Below are 18,503 nucleotides of genomic sequence, written 5' to 3'. Positions count from 1 at the left end.
GGCTTAAAATAATAATTTAATAACTTTGAGACAAGCCTGACGGACGGACGGTCGAGGAGAGAAAGAAAAAGAATCTCTTGTTAAAATAATAATAAAATTGGCGTATCCTGGCCCAATTGCCACTTTTCTTTGCAAACTTTTTGGCTCTTTCCTCTCCTTTCCTGACAAGCGTGTTCGGCACTTTTTTGGATGATGAGAGAGAGATAGATATAGAGAGAAACTGACTGTCCAGCAGCAGGAGGAGAATAAAGATATTAATACTGCCAACTGTTATTAATATCGTTAACAGAAACTGGATCAGGACGGAGAACAGCAACAGAATTGTAGCGTCCAGTGCTACCCCTCATCAGATTTTTTGTATTGATTGGACAGAAACATCTTTGTCGATTCCGCAGTAAAAAAAGAAACTGGGTCAGTCAGTTATGTTTTCCACATGAAATGAAATAATTCCACTCCTTCGCATTAACTGTGCGATCAAGTAAAGCTGTTCTCCTTATCACAACTTTATCACTTAGTTGCCACTAATCCGAGAAGTTTTGTCAGTACCTAATTTTAGGCTTCGTTAGGTGGATTTCTATTGATCACTATCTATTTTGAAAGAGTAATAGGCACCCACGACTTGGCCCACGAACAAAGTGAACAATAATGGGAACAGTTATGTAATGTGGGCAAAGTTTCGAAATAGCTTTCTCTGAAAGTAGTCCAGTGTTATTCTCATTTTTGTTCATTTTAAATTTGTCAGTTAGCACGATTGCATTCACATTTACGAAGTGTAGTAACGCTCATGAAAATGAATGAACATTTCGTCGCACAAAGTAGATGCAGCTCTTCATGGTTCTCTAAACTTTCGCCCATTTCAGTATATATTGGCGAAACTGTTCATTTCGTACGATTTCCTGGCTTTCTCCTACCGTTTGAGGAGGAGAGATCCTGATTCCATCCATCGGATGAAAACGAGATCACTTTCTCCAACTTTTCCTCCACTGAGGAGAGCAGTCCAACAGTTCCCTGGCCAGCGCGGCGAGTTGAATTCACTTTTGCTCCCGTGATTTGCACTTGTTCGCAAATTGTTGTCACAGTCAAATCTTCCTCAGCACAATTAAACCGGAAAAATTAGTATTGTGAAAACTAATTGAAAAGGTAAGTAAATACTGTTTCTAAAGGGGTAAGGATGCAGGGTCCTTGTTGGGGAATGGAAATTATGAACAGATAACTTTATTACGATTGATTACCTGATTTTCATTAATTTTCATTAATTTGATAGAAATCATGGTGCTGAAACTGGTGCAAGTGGTGCCAGCCCACGTGGGGAAAGGGTGGTCTTTGGATTGGAATCCGAACGGAGATAAATTGATTTCATGTGGAGAGGACAAAATCGCCAAGGTTTGGCAATTCAAGTCTGACAATGGAAAATGGTCATTGACCTCGGAATCAAAGTTTGCGGAAACCTCTCATCAAAAGACCGTGAGGGACGTGGCGTGGTCGCCATGTGGGAAATTTGTAGTTCTGGCCAGCTTTGATGCTCAAGTAACACTTTGGGAGATCAAGAAGGGGAAGTTTGATATGATTTCAGTAGTGGAGGGGCATGAAAATGAGGTGAAGAGTGTGGCTTGGTCACCTTCTGGAAAGTATTTTGCTAGCTGTGGAAGAGATAAGAATGTCATGATATGGTAAGATATATTTATGAGGAGGAGTTTTAAATCTTTATGGGCGTTTGAAGTGGGATTGAAACTTATTTTACACTTCGTTTTCTTCTTTGCTTAGGACATTGATTATCGAGAAGGACGACGTCGATGTGGAATGTGCCGGTGTTATGACAGGTCATACGCAAGACGTGAAACGAGTAGTGTGGCATCCATACGAGGATATTTTGGTGTCTGCAAGCTACGATGATACTATCAAGCTATACGAAAATGATATTGACAATGGAGATTGGTCTACGATCACATCCTTAACGGGACATAACTCTACAGTTTGGGGTATCAACTTTGACTCTACGGGGAATAGGTTCGTATCCTGTTCAGATGACAAGACTGTGAAGATCTGGGAGAAGACTTCGCAAAAGACATGGGTTTGTGTTTGCACCCTTGGTGGTTATCACAAAAGAACAATCTACGACGTGTCATGGAATAAGATAACTGGACTCATCGCCACAGCTTGTGGAGACAATCACATTCGCATATTCAAAGAACTGATGGCAATGAATGAGCTGGAACGAAACAGATTTGAACAAGTTTTCGCAATCAAGGTATCGATTGCAGATGTCAATTGTCTTGCATGGCATCCTGTACACGAGGACATCTTGGTTTCAACTTCGGACGATGGAAACTTGCGCATTTGGGAGTGGGAGGATGATTATGAGAAGATTTAGTCAGTCTAGTTTTATACCGTGATACTGGGTCCATTACCGTTTTATATCATAAAAAGTTCGATCCTTTAAAATTTATATTTTCCATACTACTATGTAACAACTTTTAATTACTCAATTGCTTCTTTCCAAATGTGCCTTTTACATATATAGCTTTATTTTCATAGCTTTGCGCCTCAAACAATGTAACTTAATCAGCTTGAATATATTATTTAAAATGTGAAAGAATTTATGAATAAATTTTAAAAAACAATGAGAGCCGTTCCTTAGAAGCACTAAATTAACTGTCACTAGCTAATATCGTTTCCAATTAGATTCTTAATGCCAAAAGCAACATAAAATCATGCCAATAGTCAAATTACCCGTGATAGACTTAAACTCACTTGGTTGTGATAATTTAATACCAGTTTATCTTAAGATATGTATACAAATAAAACGAAACTAACTAAAATAACTAACACTAATGACAAGAATTTACTAAACACATAATCGCCGTTTCAGTACATGGAACCTTTATCTTCTTTATATAGGAAGTAAATCGTCACGATTCCCTTGGATGTGAGGACATCTTCGACGTAGGCTTGCGTCCCCTTGAGAAGAAACGTGGCCGCCACTCCATATGCCAAGCAAGGGAGGCCTGACAATCACAAGATTTAATATTTCAGTTAGTTAAAATATTACAAATAGTAAATTACTATCATACATACCTAAATTCAACACTTTGATGACACGGAAGAATGTGTCCTCAATCTTAAGATCTTGATAAGGTCGTTTGGTACAATGGTACTTGATATAAGGGTAGCACCCGGTTCTCAAAATGTGGTAATTGTGACCGTCTTTCACCGTCCAATTAAAATGTGAACCACCCCATTGGTCATCAACGATACTTTCGTATTTTATGAAATATGAGGTCCATGGAGGGAAATTGGTCTGTGTCAGGTAACATGTCAGTACCTGGAGAAGGAAATTAGTTAGTAAAGTTTATTGCACAATTATAATTCTTATCTTTAGCTACATTACTTACTTCTGAAGCTGATGGCTTCTTCTTATCGGTCGAATTGGTGTGGATTCTACGAAATTCAGTATTGTTCAAGTCATGTCTAGCATTGTGGATATGACACTTCTTATCAAGGACGACATTATTTCCATTATCGCTAAACAGCCAAACGAAATTAACAAGTCTTGGTGTCCCTCGAAGAAACAAATGTCTTCCTGTTGCCGACGTAATTCCACTTATCATAACACACTCATGCGACCGGATGTCTTATTTTTTGGATTGGTCAGCTGCTGGAAATTACTAGAAAAGTACAATTTAAATCCTACAATTAAAAAAAATATAAAAATTCCCCAAATATGAGGTACATTTCTTCGTCGAGATATGCAACTCACCCGCATTTTATTTACCGAGTGAGCCGCCACAAGTGAGATTCCCGTCTTGTAAATATTTCTTGCTTTCTCTTGGCCAACCTTTCTCTACCAAAACCGAAAGTAGAACACGATTAAAAATACTGAGTACAAGTAAACAGAAAAATGTGACCAGGGGGAGCAATTCGGTCCCCTTTGTTCCCAGCCATTCCTACATTACGTATTTAATACGTTACTGAAATGCATACAATTTCCCCAGCTTATCTCTCTCTCGTTCCTACCCGAGAAACAAATTCTGCTCTCCAATCTCATCGAATCTTATCCCGACGCAAATTTATGTATTACTTTCAACCAACCGACATTTTTGGCTTTACATAAAAATAGGGTACAAAACGAAGTAATCCAGCCAAGAATAAGGCCATGTTTTCTTTCCAACGTTCTTCTACATACTTCTTCTCGCAGGAAAGTGGTTGTAAAAATCAGGAAGAAGAAGAAGCGTCTCCTGCTCGTAGGAAGGAGGTGGTGGTAAATGAGAGCGGAGAGAAAGCAGTGGAGAAAGCAGTGGACACAAATCCAGATCCCCACACACATTCACACAACCACTGCCACGTCTCGGAGTCACTCTGTCTACCTCGTTCCAACAACCCAAGAATTTCTCCAACTAACTCTCTCCCTGAAATCCTCGGTCTGCCTGCCTGTGGTCCCTCTCACCTTATTTCACTCGTGTATAAAGCCCTGCAGATCTCCGCAAAAACACCACTTGGCTCCGGTACACAGTCCGATCTCCACTCACTTTCTCTCCATCAGCACCACCACCACCACTAACCACCAGTCAGTCACTCAATCCACGGCTCTGACAAGACGAGGAAATTGAGACGGAGTTCTCCTAAAATTACTACCAGAAAATACCTCCATATCCCTTCATAATTGGGACTCGAGACGCCTGGATATTTAAGTGGTCGCGAGAAAGTGAATAATAATAAGAAGAAAAGAGACTGTGACGCTAATCTCACTTGACTCTTGAGCAAGGTCAAAATTTTCTCCAAAATTTATACCAACAGAGACATCGTGGTAAAAAAGATTTGTATAGTTTTACCTGAAACGAACACATTTCTGAGAGAGAGAGGTGAAGCAAGACGAAGGAAAAGAAAGCAAGGCAAACTATGCCGCACTGATTATAGGAGTATATACATTTATTGGAAAAGTACGCAAAAGGATCAACCTTTGGAAGTGGTCCACGGAATACAAAACAAGTCGTCTCCTCATTTATATTTTGTGACGCTAAATTTTTAAAAGGGAAAGTCATGCGGATTCAACGTTCGCGTGGTGGTAAGTCAGTCATTTTGATACTTGTAGTAGTAGTACTGTTATCTTCAAATAGTTCGCATCTGATTGCCTTGTTGCAAACTAACATCCAGCCGAGGAGTTATGAATTATTGTGAGAATTTCGTTGTCTCTAACAAACTTGAGAGTAAGAATATATTCACTAAATTGCATGTACATACATAAATATTTTCTCGTTGCTGTTACACCAAATGCGATGCGAATGTTGCTGCATAGTTGCATATGTAGTTTGCATGCTTGAACTCATTACCCGTGGAAAGTGCATTCTTGTTTTTTTGGTAGTGCATTTTTCTTCATTCCGAACTAATCTTAACGTAAGATGCTGATGAAATTTTGCTTAATTCATTCTTAGAATTGTGTGTGTAGGAGGATGAAATAATTTAGTAGCTCTTATAAGTTCTTATAATTCAAGCACTAATCGACTTTTTGGCATATCTTGCATTTCATTTGGAACATGTAACTGTTCAAAATGAGACGCAAGTGTATCATTCTCTTTTGTATTCCACAAATGTCTTGAACATTAAGTTACATGAGTAAACGTGACAATGTCTGCATCAGCAGCCCTTTGAAACGAACTATAGAACTATTTAGCAGAATATTGGTACTTTATTATTAGAATTTCACTCTCATTGTATCTGATTTAAGTAATTAATCCTCCACAACAAAGTATGTCAATAAGAAGCAGTCTGCCTACGACGCACTGTGTTAATTATTTGTTAAAGTAGTAGCATTAAAAATAGCAGTAGTAGTAGTAGTACTACCAAAAATAGTTGTGGTGGTGCTCATAGTGGCATTACATGTAGCTGCTTGGCACGAAATGAAACAAAACATTTGCCTAAATGACATTTGCGACAGATGAATGCTGAATCTGTAACTGGTTTTACTTTATTTGTCGTCTGATGTTCCAGTTTGTTTGATTATTTGATGTGGAATGTTGTTTGTTACCTGTCCTTTATCAGAACCCAGCAAGGCGGATGTGGTGGAACATTGAAGTTGTCAACACCGGCGATTCTCTGGCAGTGAACGTTGCCTGACCACCGTTCCTCGATCCACTTGACTTGAGCCCATCTTTCCTCCCCGAATCCAAAAGCGCTTTAATGGGAAAGTCAGGTCCGACCTTTTCCTCCCAACTTTTGTCACTATTAAATATTTGCACGAAATCTATTTAATGTAGAATTTACTATGTATGTAGAAACCCCATTTCACAAAGTTATGCATAATTTCTCTGCTCTCCTTTCATATTCCGACCACTATTTGCCCATTAGACATGATAATTATATTTGCATCATTATGAAATGTACTTTTGTGAAATTGAATCCTCCTCCGTCGTCGTGGGTAGTATTTATGTAGCACATGCTGCATAGGCACATCTCGTCTCATGTGATTATCCGATGCGCCCTATAATAATCTTGGAAGAGTTCATATCTCCTTGTTCAAAAGGTGGGCCAATTTTGTGTCAAATTAATAATACACGACCTCACAAGACTACTTGTGTAGTAAGTAATATACAAACCAACAAACAAACATGAAATGATTCGACATTTGCTTCTCATCATCATCATCATCAGGTTATGACATAAATCAAACGTCGAAAATAAATTTGCTTCACGGCGAACTGAATATATCAGGAACTGTCTGGTTCAGTATTTTTGGCTTAGCCTCCCAACGTGCTCTTGCTAAATATCAAATAATGCGAATCCTATTTTTATTCCTCTTATTGTATTATCAAGTATTACGCGTACAATTATTGGTTGTCAATTATGACAACGAAGCCAATATGGGATGCAAGCCAAGCAGGGAAAACATGCAACACGCAAGCTTCATAGTAAGTAACTAACTACGTGAGTTCTTCGGTTATAGAAGACTGTCACGTACAAAAAAGACAATTAAATAAGGAAATATTTATACCTCGGAGAAATATTGTACGCTTATTTTTCTTTATACATACATGAATATATGTACATGCGTTTGGTACTTTTGCATAAGAGCAGGATATGGCGTGGTGGGAATGATTTGGCGTGATTGAAGGGCGAGTTTGACCTTTCACCACTTGTTATTACCTCCATCGTTCCTAATACATTACAGGAGGTGACCCAGTTGAGACAAGTCAAGCCAGTTTGTGCATATAATGTACATAGCTTTATGAAATGTTGCGATTCATCACCTCAGAGTACTTTCTATAATTGTGGCGGTGGTGGCGTGGTGGGAGGAATCTAAAGGTTGGCATAAGTTTGTAGCATGAGAGGGAAACAAGGTTATGTTACAATCTGGCTTTCGTCCAGATTGTGTACTCGTGTATAAAGAGAAAGTACGTAGCCGTGCCTCTACTGCTGCTGCCACGACCATTGCTTGCTTGTTGATTGCTCGATACTTTCCTTCCACAGATATTGACACGACATGGTTAAACTCATTAACACGGGGGAAAAAGTTTCCTGGGCTGCATTTTTATATTGCCTCAACTTTCCTTGAAACACGCCAATTTGCAATAAACAACGTTTTACGTTGATCTTCACTATCTTGGTTAGAAGTGTGCACCTCGTACGCTGGAAAACGCCGTGAGTATGTTCTCTTTCCTTACTTGCTTGCTGGCCAAGTTACTTAAAATTCTGGGTTAATGAGAGAAGACTTGGCCACTGGAAAATATTGTGAATTGGCCAAGTTTGGTAATGTATTGACCATAAGGAATTAATAATTACTCGGCCAGCACGGTCTTCTGGCAGCGCGTGTACTGCAGTCCATGTATGTATGCAGTACATGTATGCAAAGCCATAACACTTTTATGTGTGTGCTGCAAATTTTAGCAGAAATAGAATCTGGACAATATAACTCCCATGTTTTTTCTATGAAGGCCTAAGTATGCTTTGCATTTTACCATAAAAACCCAATGAGTAGGAGGAAATGAAGTAGTTATTATGCTTTAATTTTCAATGTTGATTCAATAACGTTCCCATGCTTTGTTCATTCATTGCTGTGTTTGAATTGGCCAATTATGGAAGACGTCTAGTGATTATGACGCATTGAAGTGTTTGTATTGATTTGGGAGTAAGGTTTTTGGCAAATTGAATGGTGTATGTAGTTGGCTTTGTACTTTCCTATTTCTTCAGAAAAAAATACATCTCCGAGACCATTTTTTCAGAATTTTTAAAGCTGTTTATTTCGAAATAATGCGAGTTGCATGTACTCATGTCCAGTTCTACTTACGTCCATTTCATCCCACCCAGTAAGTAATTTTCCACGTCGGCGGAGAGCCATCCTGTTCTGTTCAACTCAGCACTATAGCGTTTTGTTCAATGATTCCAGAGTGCACTTCATGAAATAAAGTGGCCACAGGCACTTTTTTAATTGTATTTTCAAGAGGATGGATAGCTACCCTGGCATCAGCTTAATTAGACAGAGAACACAAATAGAAATGTGGTTTTGCCATCAATTTGCCTAGTTGTTTACGGAAGCCATTGATTTGGGAAACGGGATCAATTTAGTGTTGAATAATAAAATATATTTATGGCTAGTTATCATCATCACGAAGACAATAGAGATCCAAACTTGATGTGATCATCGATTTATTATCCCAAGTTATACAACCATTCTTGCATAAAATGTTTAATACAAAGGAATATTATGCTAGGCCTGCACCTCTATATTTGCATATACGTACAAGGGTTGGTTGGTGTTCTTATGAATTTGCATCTGCTTACCCGAGGTGTAAAGTGAATGTCCATCGTTTCAGACCAGACGAGGAGGCAGAGGTGTGTCTAATCTTGTTGATGACTTGACATTTATCTCAAGTTTTAACGATCCGTGTTAAACGTAATGAGCGCTGATCCTTTGATCTTAAGGGTTTTAGAGTTTCTTCATGCTTACAAGCATTACCACAAGCAAACAGTCCGTCGACAACGACAACGATGATGACGACTAACTAAAAATAGGCTGTGAGTAAAGTGCGAGGGGTATTCAATGATCAGTGCGACCGATAATTTGATGGTTTCCCATTCTCATTGTCATCCTGCCTTGGGAATTGAGAGGAAACCATAACCGTATACGAAGGACCAAATAAAGTATTGATTCAGTTTCATCTCTAACCTCTTCCCCTCGTGTCCAATTTCATTCCAATGGTCTGACTATTTATTTTTTCGCATGGGGTTTTCCCCTGCTGCTGATTCCAGCTTCATAAAATGGTTTTTTAGCCAGGGTTTTTACCGCATAGTAAAACCTAGATCAAATTAGAGTGAAGGTGATGACAAACCAACTTCATACATAGTAATACATACACACACATGCACATATAAGGTCTCTTATTCCCCTCTCCTCTTGGTGAAATCATATAAGGGTAATGATGCCGAGGTGGGTTTCCTGGATGCATGTTAGAGCTCACCATTATCCATATCTCAAGTCGGATCATCATCATCATTCACTATCTATTGAGCAAGTATTGATTCTTATCTCGTTGCAAAATAATGGATGAATAGCGACTGGATCCAAAGGAAGCTACCTCCGTATCATATTTCAATGCACACACATTCCAATGACTATGTGTGCAGGTAGGAGGAAAAAGAAAGTCGTCTATGCACAAATTATGTACACTTACCGCTCACAGGTCAATTCAAACTTCATCAAATTGCCAAAATTTCAATATCCAGCACTATTCGGCATGACGCGAGGCATGAAATGACGTAAAATGTACATCAATATCCAATTTACTCCATATTCCTTCACGTCCAGGGATCGACATTTGATAGTTTTGTTTCATTCCATGTAAGAGAAATGTGCCCCATTTTAGAGTGAGATTGTATTTAAGTGAGGGCGAAAAAAATTGAGCCATTCGCTGAAACTCGACCAACCATACAATGTATATGGAAATTTTAAGTCTGGGTGGCCAACTAACCCCAGGTGAAATAAGTGCAGCAGTCGTAGTATAGTCATAAACGATCATAAAAGTTCCCCAAGAAATTTATTGCACAACCTTCGCAGCAGTTATTGCGTGCTGCTGTTGCTCTTACTTTCTTTCGCCATGCTACAAGAAACGACTCTCTATGTACATACATATCCTGCCCTGATTGCCTTTCTGTTTCTCTGCCCTGGGAAAAGTCAAGGTTTGGCTGGACTTAATGACGCTGCATTTATACCAGTCCTAAGGAAGTCTTACTACTACTTAAGTAAGTAATGAGTTCAACTGCACAGTTATAACGTTACGATTGCTCTTACATAATTCGAACCCCAGAGCGTCCACATTCAAACAGAGACGAGTGCATAATGCGCTCCGTAAGGTTTGTGTCGGATTAAATGAATAATGAACTACAACCGAGTGCACAAATTTCAAACGTGACTCTTAGGAATTGAAACAAGCGTACATTTTACAGATAATTGCATTTATTTTTTCCATTACCATCCACAAACTGATGTACAAATTGTCGATATATTACTATACCGCATCAGTGTTTGGCTGGCTGCTGCATGTCATTCCACTGAGGAGCCGAACTTGGCAGATTGTTGGACATATGCAGTTCGCTGTCTGATAGGAAAGGAAGATTTATTTTTATTTGATTCTCCCGAACCTCCCCTTCAATTACGACCTCGTGTTGTACGTACATATTTTATGGACCAAATTAGATTCATGTGGTTATTACGACGCTATAAACTACGTATGTACGAGTAAGTACACTTCACCTCTAACCTGCAAGTTAGGCAGGATAGTAAATCGGGATTTTGTTGAGTTGAAAATGGAACACACGAGCGAAAAAGGAGAGGAGAAAGCAATAACTTTAAAGTTTCGTAATACTTAAACGGTTCGAGTTGAGACACGTATACCACCGTAGATTGGATAATAATAATGATATTGTACAACTCAATGTGAAAGTGTCGTTCTCTTCTCTTTTTTTACCAGTTTATCCCATTCTCTGGATGGATGAAGTGTTATGTTGAGCCATGGAAATTGGATTTGGAAAAGCTCGGAGGTGCGAGTTCCGGGCTCAATTTGATATCTCAATTGCCAACTTTTTAACTTTTTCCAACGGTTAAAAGGTGGGCAAAAAAAGATGATTGAAATGAAAGAGCAAGAAATGGGCTATGACACGAAATGAAACAAATGGCTGTGACCTTGGATAAATGTTTCACTTTTATGAGAAATGTATTCCCAATACGAATACTTTACGGGGGCAAAGTGAAGATCGAATGTATGCGGATGCATTATGCAATGCAAAAAGGTGTGCTTGCACAATGTTGGAGAACAAAAGTTGAGAAGAAAATGAGATCCAAAAAAGAAGAATCGAATTGGTTGGTCGATCTGGAGAGATCTGTTTACCAATTTATTTTCCCTGCACCCACCGCCACCACCACCATCAAGTTTTTGAGCAGTTAGGTTTCAAGTTTGACAACTTGCTTTAGACCCTTAAATAAATGAAGGAGGCCTTCTCTTCCTTGTCTAACGTCGACTTGTCCAGATCTCAGAAAACCACCATGGAGAAATTACGACTTTGGGCAAGATTAGTCTAATTTGTGAGAGTTGGTTGAGGAAAAAAACTGGCTTTCATTCTATTTGATTACGTTCCTTGGTTGCGGTGGGAGCAGAAAAGTTTTTTGTTGGTTTGAAAATACTGTCGAACGAAATGAAAAAAGTTGGATCAACCAAACTCCCTTTTTTGCTAAATGATGTGTTAAATGATAGTAAAGTTTCGAGCATTCCAAACTTGTGCTAAATAAAATTGTGCGAAAATTGAGACGACGACGACGACGAGGCGACATCATATTTCTACAAAATAAGTCTATCGGGGATTTATCTGCACGGGTTGAGAATTTCCAAATGACATTGACTCGTCGGGAACACGTCTTTTGCAGAAACTTATGGCTCTGATTTTCAAAGAGGGAGGAAATGTTATAAGTTTTCCAATTGCAATTAAATTGGCTTCGTAACTACTTACATAATATGTAGTAAGTAGTTCCGAATAGCTCTTGCAAACAAAGACGTAATCAGGGATTATTCGTTCCGTGATTACGTATTAGTGGAATAGAAGATCTGAAAATACTGATATTTTCCTACGCCAGCAGATAACCTGTCATGCCTGCATACGGTTTTCTCCATGCAGCTCTCCTTCTGTGAAAAAGGAAGCAAATCCAAGAGGCAAAAACTTATTTCTCGTGATTTTTTTCAGTAATGCAGACTTCGTTTTCTACCAATTTATATAATGCAATGGAAAGCAATGTAATGACGTCTTCCGAGGATTGGCTTGGTTTCTTTATTCTCCATTCAGATTGAGACTGACGAATGAAGCTCAAAGGCTTCCTTCCTTCCTACGTATCGTTCCATTTCCATCCGTCGAGTAGGTACCACCACCATCTGAATTTTGTCATTTCCTCCTCCTTTTTATTATACACAAATCACTGCGTAGCCATTTTGGATGACTCGTATTTTGGACTTTTGGCCTTCATTTTTTTCTTTGGGACAAGTATAATTAGTCGTCGCGGATTGGCTGTCTCACTTAATTCTCAGTGCACACGCACTCCTTTCCGCTCCTTGCTTCCGTTAATTCCCACTTGCAATCTTTGCACAAGCAATTTAATAGCTGGTCATCAAAAAGTTATGCTTAAAGGAAGACGTTCCTGAATAGGGAACAAGTAATAATGAGTCATTCGGAAAGTGGGGAGAAAGTTACTTATTTCGTACACATTATTATTATACGAGCCCTCGTTGAAATGAGGCTAAAGTGAAAGTGGAAATTTAGAATGTGACTATTGTACAAGAAATTTTTTAAGGAGGGACATTGTTACACAAACGTCATTCCATCTCTTTGTTCGGATTCGAAAGCCAAAGTCACCCCATGGTATTTTTTACTCTCTTATTCTATTCCTTATGGGAGAAAGTCACATTTCTCTAAAGAGGAAAAGGCATATATGCACGCACATGACTGCAAAAATAGATTTATATGTACATAGGACGATGCGATGCTGTCTGATGAACTTTCTCCACTCCTTCGTAAATTCATCGATTTTTTTATTTGGCTCAAAGTTTCATGCGTTTTTTATTTAAAAAATTTAACACAGGCAGTTTAACCGAGTATTGCCCGCAAGGCACTAATGGCGTGAATTACGTCAATGATAAAGGACAGACACGGTCTTAATATTAGCGGTACAGCAGGCGTCCTATTTTTAATCCCGAATTTGGATAGCAGGTAGGGCGTTGCACAAGATAAAAATCATATCCTTGCACTGGGATGTGAGTATAAGGTGAAAAGTTAAGCTTTTCCATCTCTACGAATCCGCAGACAATCTATGTAAAGGTGTACGAGTTCTTCGCCCTCCTCGAGATAAATGTACCCCATTACTCCAAATCTATGTTTTATTCATACGCCGATTTACGGAATGGAAATACAAAAAGTTCTCGTCAAAATGAAGATGTGCATGTATCGGCACTTTAAAAAAGCCATATGCTCCGCCCGCTCGACTCGGTTACATTATTCCGTCCCATGTTATTACATAATGAGAGAAATGACGACGACGACTGCATACATACATAACATACATCCTAAGCCCTCAAAGTTTCCAATTTCATCAGGAGGACAGCTTCTTTTGATACAGAGCAAAGATCCGAGAGATGGATTTGTAAAGAAAAATGTGCTAATCGAAATTTCTACCAGAATTAGTCGTTCGCACTCAATGGATGTACATATGTACGTAATAAGTACATAGTTGATGAACCTAGGTTTCTCTGACTCGCATTTAAGAAGAAAATCAATTTTCTCGAAATTTTAGATGACTCACATGTTTGTGACATGCATTTTGATTTAATCATATTGGACAAAGTTGTGATTAGTTGCAAATTTTGTGTAACTACACGTGCAATCTTCTCAGCGAGTTTGAAAGTAATAAGGCGAAACTTTAATATAAATTAGGTTTGAAATAAGTAACGATGGGATGGAAAAGCACTTTGATACATATTTCTTGGTACTTAAATGCCTAAATTCTTGCAATTAATATGCATCGATTTATCACTTGCTAAACTATTGGCTTAGCAAGGATACATATTTACTCCAAATTCCACAAAGTGTTTAGTCCCACAACTTGTGGTGTGACTGAAATTGTGATGCTTACCAAGTTTCATCCGTCGAAGGAAGGAGTGCTGAAACCACATCAGCAATTGGGATTTGTCACTCTATTGAAGCCAATCTATGGGTGGCAGCCACCAGGAAAGGAGTGCTTGTTCATTATTTTCCATAAAACCGAGCTCCAAACTTAACTACTCATTAAACTAAAAGCAATTCGCCACGAGAGGAAGGATAAGAGGACAGGAGAAGAGTGCTCCAGTCGTATTAACATTTTATCATCATAAAATAATGTACAGGAGAAAGTTCATAGGAAGTTAGCTATAAAATAGGAACCTTTAAATCCCTTCGTCTTTAGTGCTAACTAGTAAGATGCTAGTGCTAGATGCTAGTGCTAGTAAGATGCTAACGGCAAAGAAAAGATGCCAAGTGTCTCTCTCTCCGCCTGTCTCATTTGCCGTGAGAAACTTGAAATAAGTATTTTCTGCAATCTAAACAAACTAAAAAGTGCTTTCACCAAAGAGGACAATATTTGAACAACTTCGTTTCATACTTGGTACACATTCTATCATATACTTTCTTTGTCGATTTTTACGACTGGGACTGAATGAAGTCTTTGCATTCCAAAATTCTCAGAAATTCTTTTGGAAATTTAAAAGTTGATGAGGTTTTCAATTCAAAGGATTTCGCACATACGAAGGATTTGCTACGCTAGGTATGTGCGAACAATTCCTAGAAGTCCTTGGTCACAATACACGAGTTTACAACCGGTGGATGGGATATACCACAATGGGAAAAATATAATAATAATGTAGCATTCTTTTCACTCACTCCTCTATTATTACTACAGGGTGAAAATACCCTTTGCAATATTTTGTATGAAAATATTGATTTTGTTGGTTCGAGTTGATACTTCCAATTAATGTCCATTTACTTGACGTACCATTCTGCACGTTCACACTGCTTTCGAGAGAAAGACTAATTTAAAAGGAATGAATCTTGATTTTAGATTTGAGATCTAATTGCATTTTTAATGGAATTCAGAGTATGAGTGTGGCATATTTCATGGAAACACAAAAAACCAGGGGACATGTTAGCGAAAGAAATGGGTGACAATTATGAAAACTTTCTTATTTACTTGAAACTTTGAAAATTTAAGTATTGCCGTCATCAAGAAAATAATACAACCTTGGAAATAATTCATTAATATGTAAAAAGATATCAAAAAGCATATATCAGTAATTTTACACGTGGCAACATCAGCGACGATCAAGTTGAATTGACTTCTCAACCTTTTGTTACGGTTCATAGTTTGATGATGTTTTCGGATGTATTTATATGTTCTCATAAAAACTTGCTCCTTCTCGATTTACATTGGATCCATTTCTTATAAGCACAGGAGAAAATCAAATTTAACCGATATATTGGATCATGAAATATGCATAAAGGGTTTTATGTTATTATGACCTTCCATAAAAGCGAGTAATGAACATTCCTCAAATTTAATTACAACTGTATTCCTAAAGTTCTCTCTTTTTATTATCACTTTTAGAAATTCCAACAATAAAAATTCCAAGAAAATAATTCCGTTTATTTGTATTGTTTAATATGTGTAGAAAAGAATTCGGATTGTTTCTAATTAAACCGGTCAAATTTATTTACGTAAACTTTAGCTGGAAATCTAGACAAACTTGGAATATAATTGAAGTTGAGAGAGACCCAAATAATGAATTCACCTTATTTATGCACTTACTTATAACAATTGCACGCACAAACTGGGCCGAAGCCGTTGCAAGATTATGCTCATTACAGAACAAAAACTAAGTTTGTCCCAAAAGCTAAACCAGTAGTCTTCACGAGAGAGAGAGAACAGTGCAAAGTCGTCAACCTCACCATAAAAAAGGAAAGTTGGCTTGAAATAAATTTCTTTCCTGGTCTTTTGTCCCTGTGTCGGATGATTTATGTGCCCAGCGCATCACACACAGTCCAAGGTGCGTCAAGCTGAGGGATTACAACTAAGATCGGGATTAAAGATTACTAACGACCACAAAACCGGCCACGACGACGGGACAAACAAAGTTGGTTACAAACAGAACACGCATTTTCTTACGCAGACCAAGATTTGGCAAAAGCCTTGTCATGCACCATCAACAACGGAAAAAGTGCCAACCTAAAAATAAATATAAATGTGTGTCGATTTTTCCATGTAAATGATTCATACGTACCATGGGTAACAGCCTTGTCGTAGTTTGTACCACTTCGTGTAAACTTTCAATGTGCTGAACATTTTATAGTGTTTTAAAGAAAAAAAAACTACACACTTGTTAAATATGTCAGTCAGTCAGTGGTACACGACTTGGGACAAAATGACAATTAAACAGACAATCAAAAATTATCGATTTCTCCGCTATAAATTAACACTGCATAATATTTTATGGATGGATTGGTCCGACCAGTTTGGGGTTTGCCTGGCAATGGATAATTTCATTATGGGCTAGTTGACAGACTGGTTAGAGTTTGTTTTAAATTTGTTCAAGTTCAACCACGATGACGATAATCTACATACTCGGGCGACCCTATTTCCAAATCGCTTCCCCTCTTTTTTCTTACATGCATGAGAGGAAAGAAGAAAGAAAGTAAGGTAGAAGAAATTGGGAGTTTGTTCAAATATTTTTTGTGCTGGAGAAAGTCAACTCTTGGCCGTCCGTGCTTTCTCCGTGGTCGGTGCAGTTAATAAGCAAGGGCAACTGAGCCATAGCCTGGTTGACAGGGGGGACAATATTGATTTCCTGGGTAGCAAAAAGTAAAATCCACATAAGCAACCTTGTATGAATTAGGATATCATTTCATGCATAATTTTCTTCCACATGCCACAACCATTTTTCGATTTTCCTCTCTGGGCTGTTGGAACCAGTGAGTACAGTTCCGTCACAACAGTTACAATCACATTTACTTTTGTACTTCATGTCCGCAATCAACATGCATTTCTCTCGCTTTCCTTCCACCATTGACGTGATGGAGTTGCATAACCGTGCATAATTTAACGTTTACATTGCACCTTCTCAAATTATAGTGCATGTCACCAGCGGCATTTGTGCAACTTTACAACAAATCACAGCCCATCGTGTGGAATGGGAACGATGACTTGTCATGGAATACATGCACACACACACACACGTCGTAGTACAGTGAGATATATTTACATACAGTGAGAGTTTACCGAGTTTACCGGGGCATGTAAACTGCCAATTACTTTCATCTAAAAGTTTGCGACAGTTTTGTGCACAGGATAAAAATTCAAATAATGGAGGTGCATTATGTGATAGCGTATTTTGGAACTTTACATTGTGAACCATTTCATACTGTGTATGCAAACTTTTCATACATGTTGTGCGACATGTAATACGTACGTAATGGTTGAGTAGTTTATGAATTTAAATCCATCCGAGGGGGATGTGTTGACCTTTAATTCAAATGGTGAACAGGATGAATAGATGGGTTGAGAGTTATGGCACATTATGTAATAATACGTACGAGTAAAAGTCGGGTAAAACCATGGTGAAACCTATTCCGTGTAATGAGGAACGTATGTGTGGTGTGTGTGTGGAAGCCAGAATTTTGCACCCGCAGAGTCAACTTAGCAGGAGACAAATGCGGTGGTAAAAGACAAGTTTACTTATGCTGACATTACGCCCAAAGTTAATACGATACGATTCATTAAAATAAAAATAGAGGATAAAAAAGAAGAGTTGGCTTAGATTGTTGTTAATGTGGTGCAGTGGTGGGTGTCATGTCATCAAGTCCGTATGGATGTGGTGTATTTTAATTCAATGGCACTGTTGTTGGACATACTTTTGGCTCTGTAAATAGATTGGCGGCAGAGAGGAGTAGGTCATTGAGTCTTTGTAATGCTAGGGAGTCTAATTTTGGTGCTTGGGAGTAATTGAAAGTGACACCGAACATGATTGGAAGCTTGTTCGGAATTCCATTCCACTCCAATTACGTTGTGAAATGAGAATACAAAAACAAGAAGGATCCTCACTACCGGGAGTGTCAAGAAGGTATGATTCCGTAGAGATGAGCTGGGCAACTGCATTGTATCCATCCAACAAGGGTAAGTTGCTACAGTGGAGTGACTAATAAGCACTCTTTTGTCATTTATCATCAACCTTTTACATGCAATTGGATTCGTAATCTCATCTCATTCTCAACCAACCTCGATCAGTCGGCCAGCTCTGCTGCATTCCAAATTTCTTTTTCGTCTGGGATTTCTGCTAATCTTTTACCAAATTTCGTACCCGCCTTTGAGTTGGGATTCTAATTAGTGCCAAGGGATTTAATCACTTTGCTAAAGATCCGCAGCTGGCGACCATTTTTATAAAACAATTAGAGGT

General features: G+C 38.4%; 3 protein-coding genes across 5 annotated transcripts in view; 2 read left to right on the top strand and 1 right to left on the bottom strand.

Annotated features, from left to right (window-relative positions):
* Window positions 1-988: 988 nt before the first annotated feature.
* On the top strand, window positions 989-2,621 carry LOC110851227 (probable cytosolic iron-sulfur protein assembly protein Ciao1). The gene is made up of 3 exons (XM_022098918.2): window positions 989-1,140; window positions 1,265-1,670; window positions 1,765-2,621. Exons 2-3 carry the CDS (start codon window positions 1,270-1,272, stop codon window positions 2,369-2,371), a joined length of 1,008 nt encoding a protein of 335 aa, XP_021954610.1. The 5' UTR covers window positions 989-1,140; window positions 1,265-1,269; the 3' UTR covers window positions 2,372-2,621.
* A 115-nt stretch (window positions 2,622-2,736) lies between these two features.
* On the bottom strand, window positions 2,737-4,288 carry LOC110851228 (uncharacterized protein C15orf61). Of its 2 annotated transcripts, XM_022098920.2 has the most exons (5): window positions 4,015-4,288; window positions 3,758-3,841; window positions 3,393-3,665; window positions 3,076-3,322; window positions 2,737-3,005 (listed from the first exon to the last, which is right to left on the bottom strand). In XM_022098920.2, the coding sequence occupies exons 3-5, from the start codon at window positions 3,606-3,608 to the stop codon at window positions 2,866-2,868; spliced, it is 603 nt and encodes a 200-aa protein (XP_021954612.1). In that variant the 5' UTR covers window positions 3,609-3,665; window positions 3,758-3,841; window positions 4,015-4,288; the 3' UTR covers window positions 2,737-2,865. The 2 variants fall into 2 exon arrangements, with proteins under 2 accessions (XP_021954612.1, XP_021954613.1); XM_022098921.2 differs by lacking the exon at window positions 4,015-4,288 and having other exon boundaries at window positions 3,758-3,912.
* Window positions 4,289-4,341: 53 nt separating this feature from the next.
* The window catches only part of LOC110850911, a 49,419-nt gene continuing 35,257 nt past the window's right edge, over window positions 4,342-18,503 (top strand). Inside the window, exons 1-2 of one of the 2 annotated variants that reach the window (XM_035853113.1) lie at window positions 4,343-5,062; window positions 6,037-6,187. In XM_035853113.1, the coding sequence (XP_035709006.1) occupies window positions 6,175-6,187 (13 nt within the window). In that variant the 5' untranslated portion in view covers window positions 4,343-5,062; window positions 6,037-6,174. Of the gene's footprint in view, window positions 5,063-6,036; window positions 6,188-18,503 lie in introns of both variants that reach the window. The other variant, XM_035853112.1, reaches the window with a different exon arrangement.

Source organism: Folsomia candida, unplaced genomic scaffold, assembly GCF_002217175.1.
Source record: "Folsomia candida strain VU population unplaced genomic scaffold, ASM221717v1 Fcan01_Sc006, whole genome shotgun sequence".
NCBI lineage: Eukaryota > Metazoa > Arthropoda > Collembola > Entomobryomorpha > Isotomidae > Folsomia > Folsomia candida.
The sequence above is the reverse complement of the archived record's forward strand: the minus strand, read 5'-3'. Positions and strand labels throughout refer to the sequence as shown.

Coding starts and splice junctions, on each gene's coding strand:
- LOC110851227 (XM_022098918.2), top strand. CDS start 1,270: ATGGTGCTGAAACTGGTGCAAGTGGTGCCAGCCCACGTGGGGAAAGGG. Junction 1,671..1,764: donor GATAAGAATGTCATGATATG/GTAAGATATATT, acceptor TTCTTTGCTTAG/GACATTGATTATCGAGAAGG.
- LOC110851228 (XM_022098920.2), bottom strand. CDS start 3,608: ATGATAAGTGGAATTACGTCGGCAACAGGAAGACATTTGTTTCTTCGA. Junction 3,323..3,392: donor AGAAGCCATCAGCTTCAGAA/GTAAGTAATGTA, acceptor TTCCTTCTCCAG/GTACTGACATGTTACCTGAC. Junction 3,006..3,075: donor CATCAAAGTGTTGAATTTAG/GTATGTATGATA, acceptor TGTGATTGTCAG/GCCTCCCTTGCTTGGCATAT.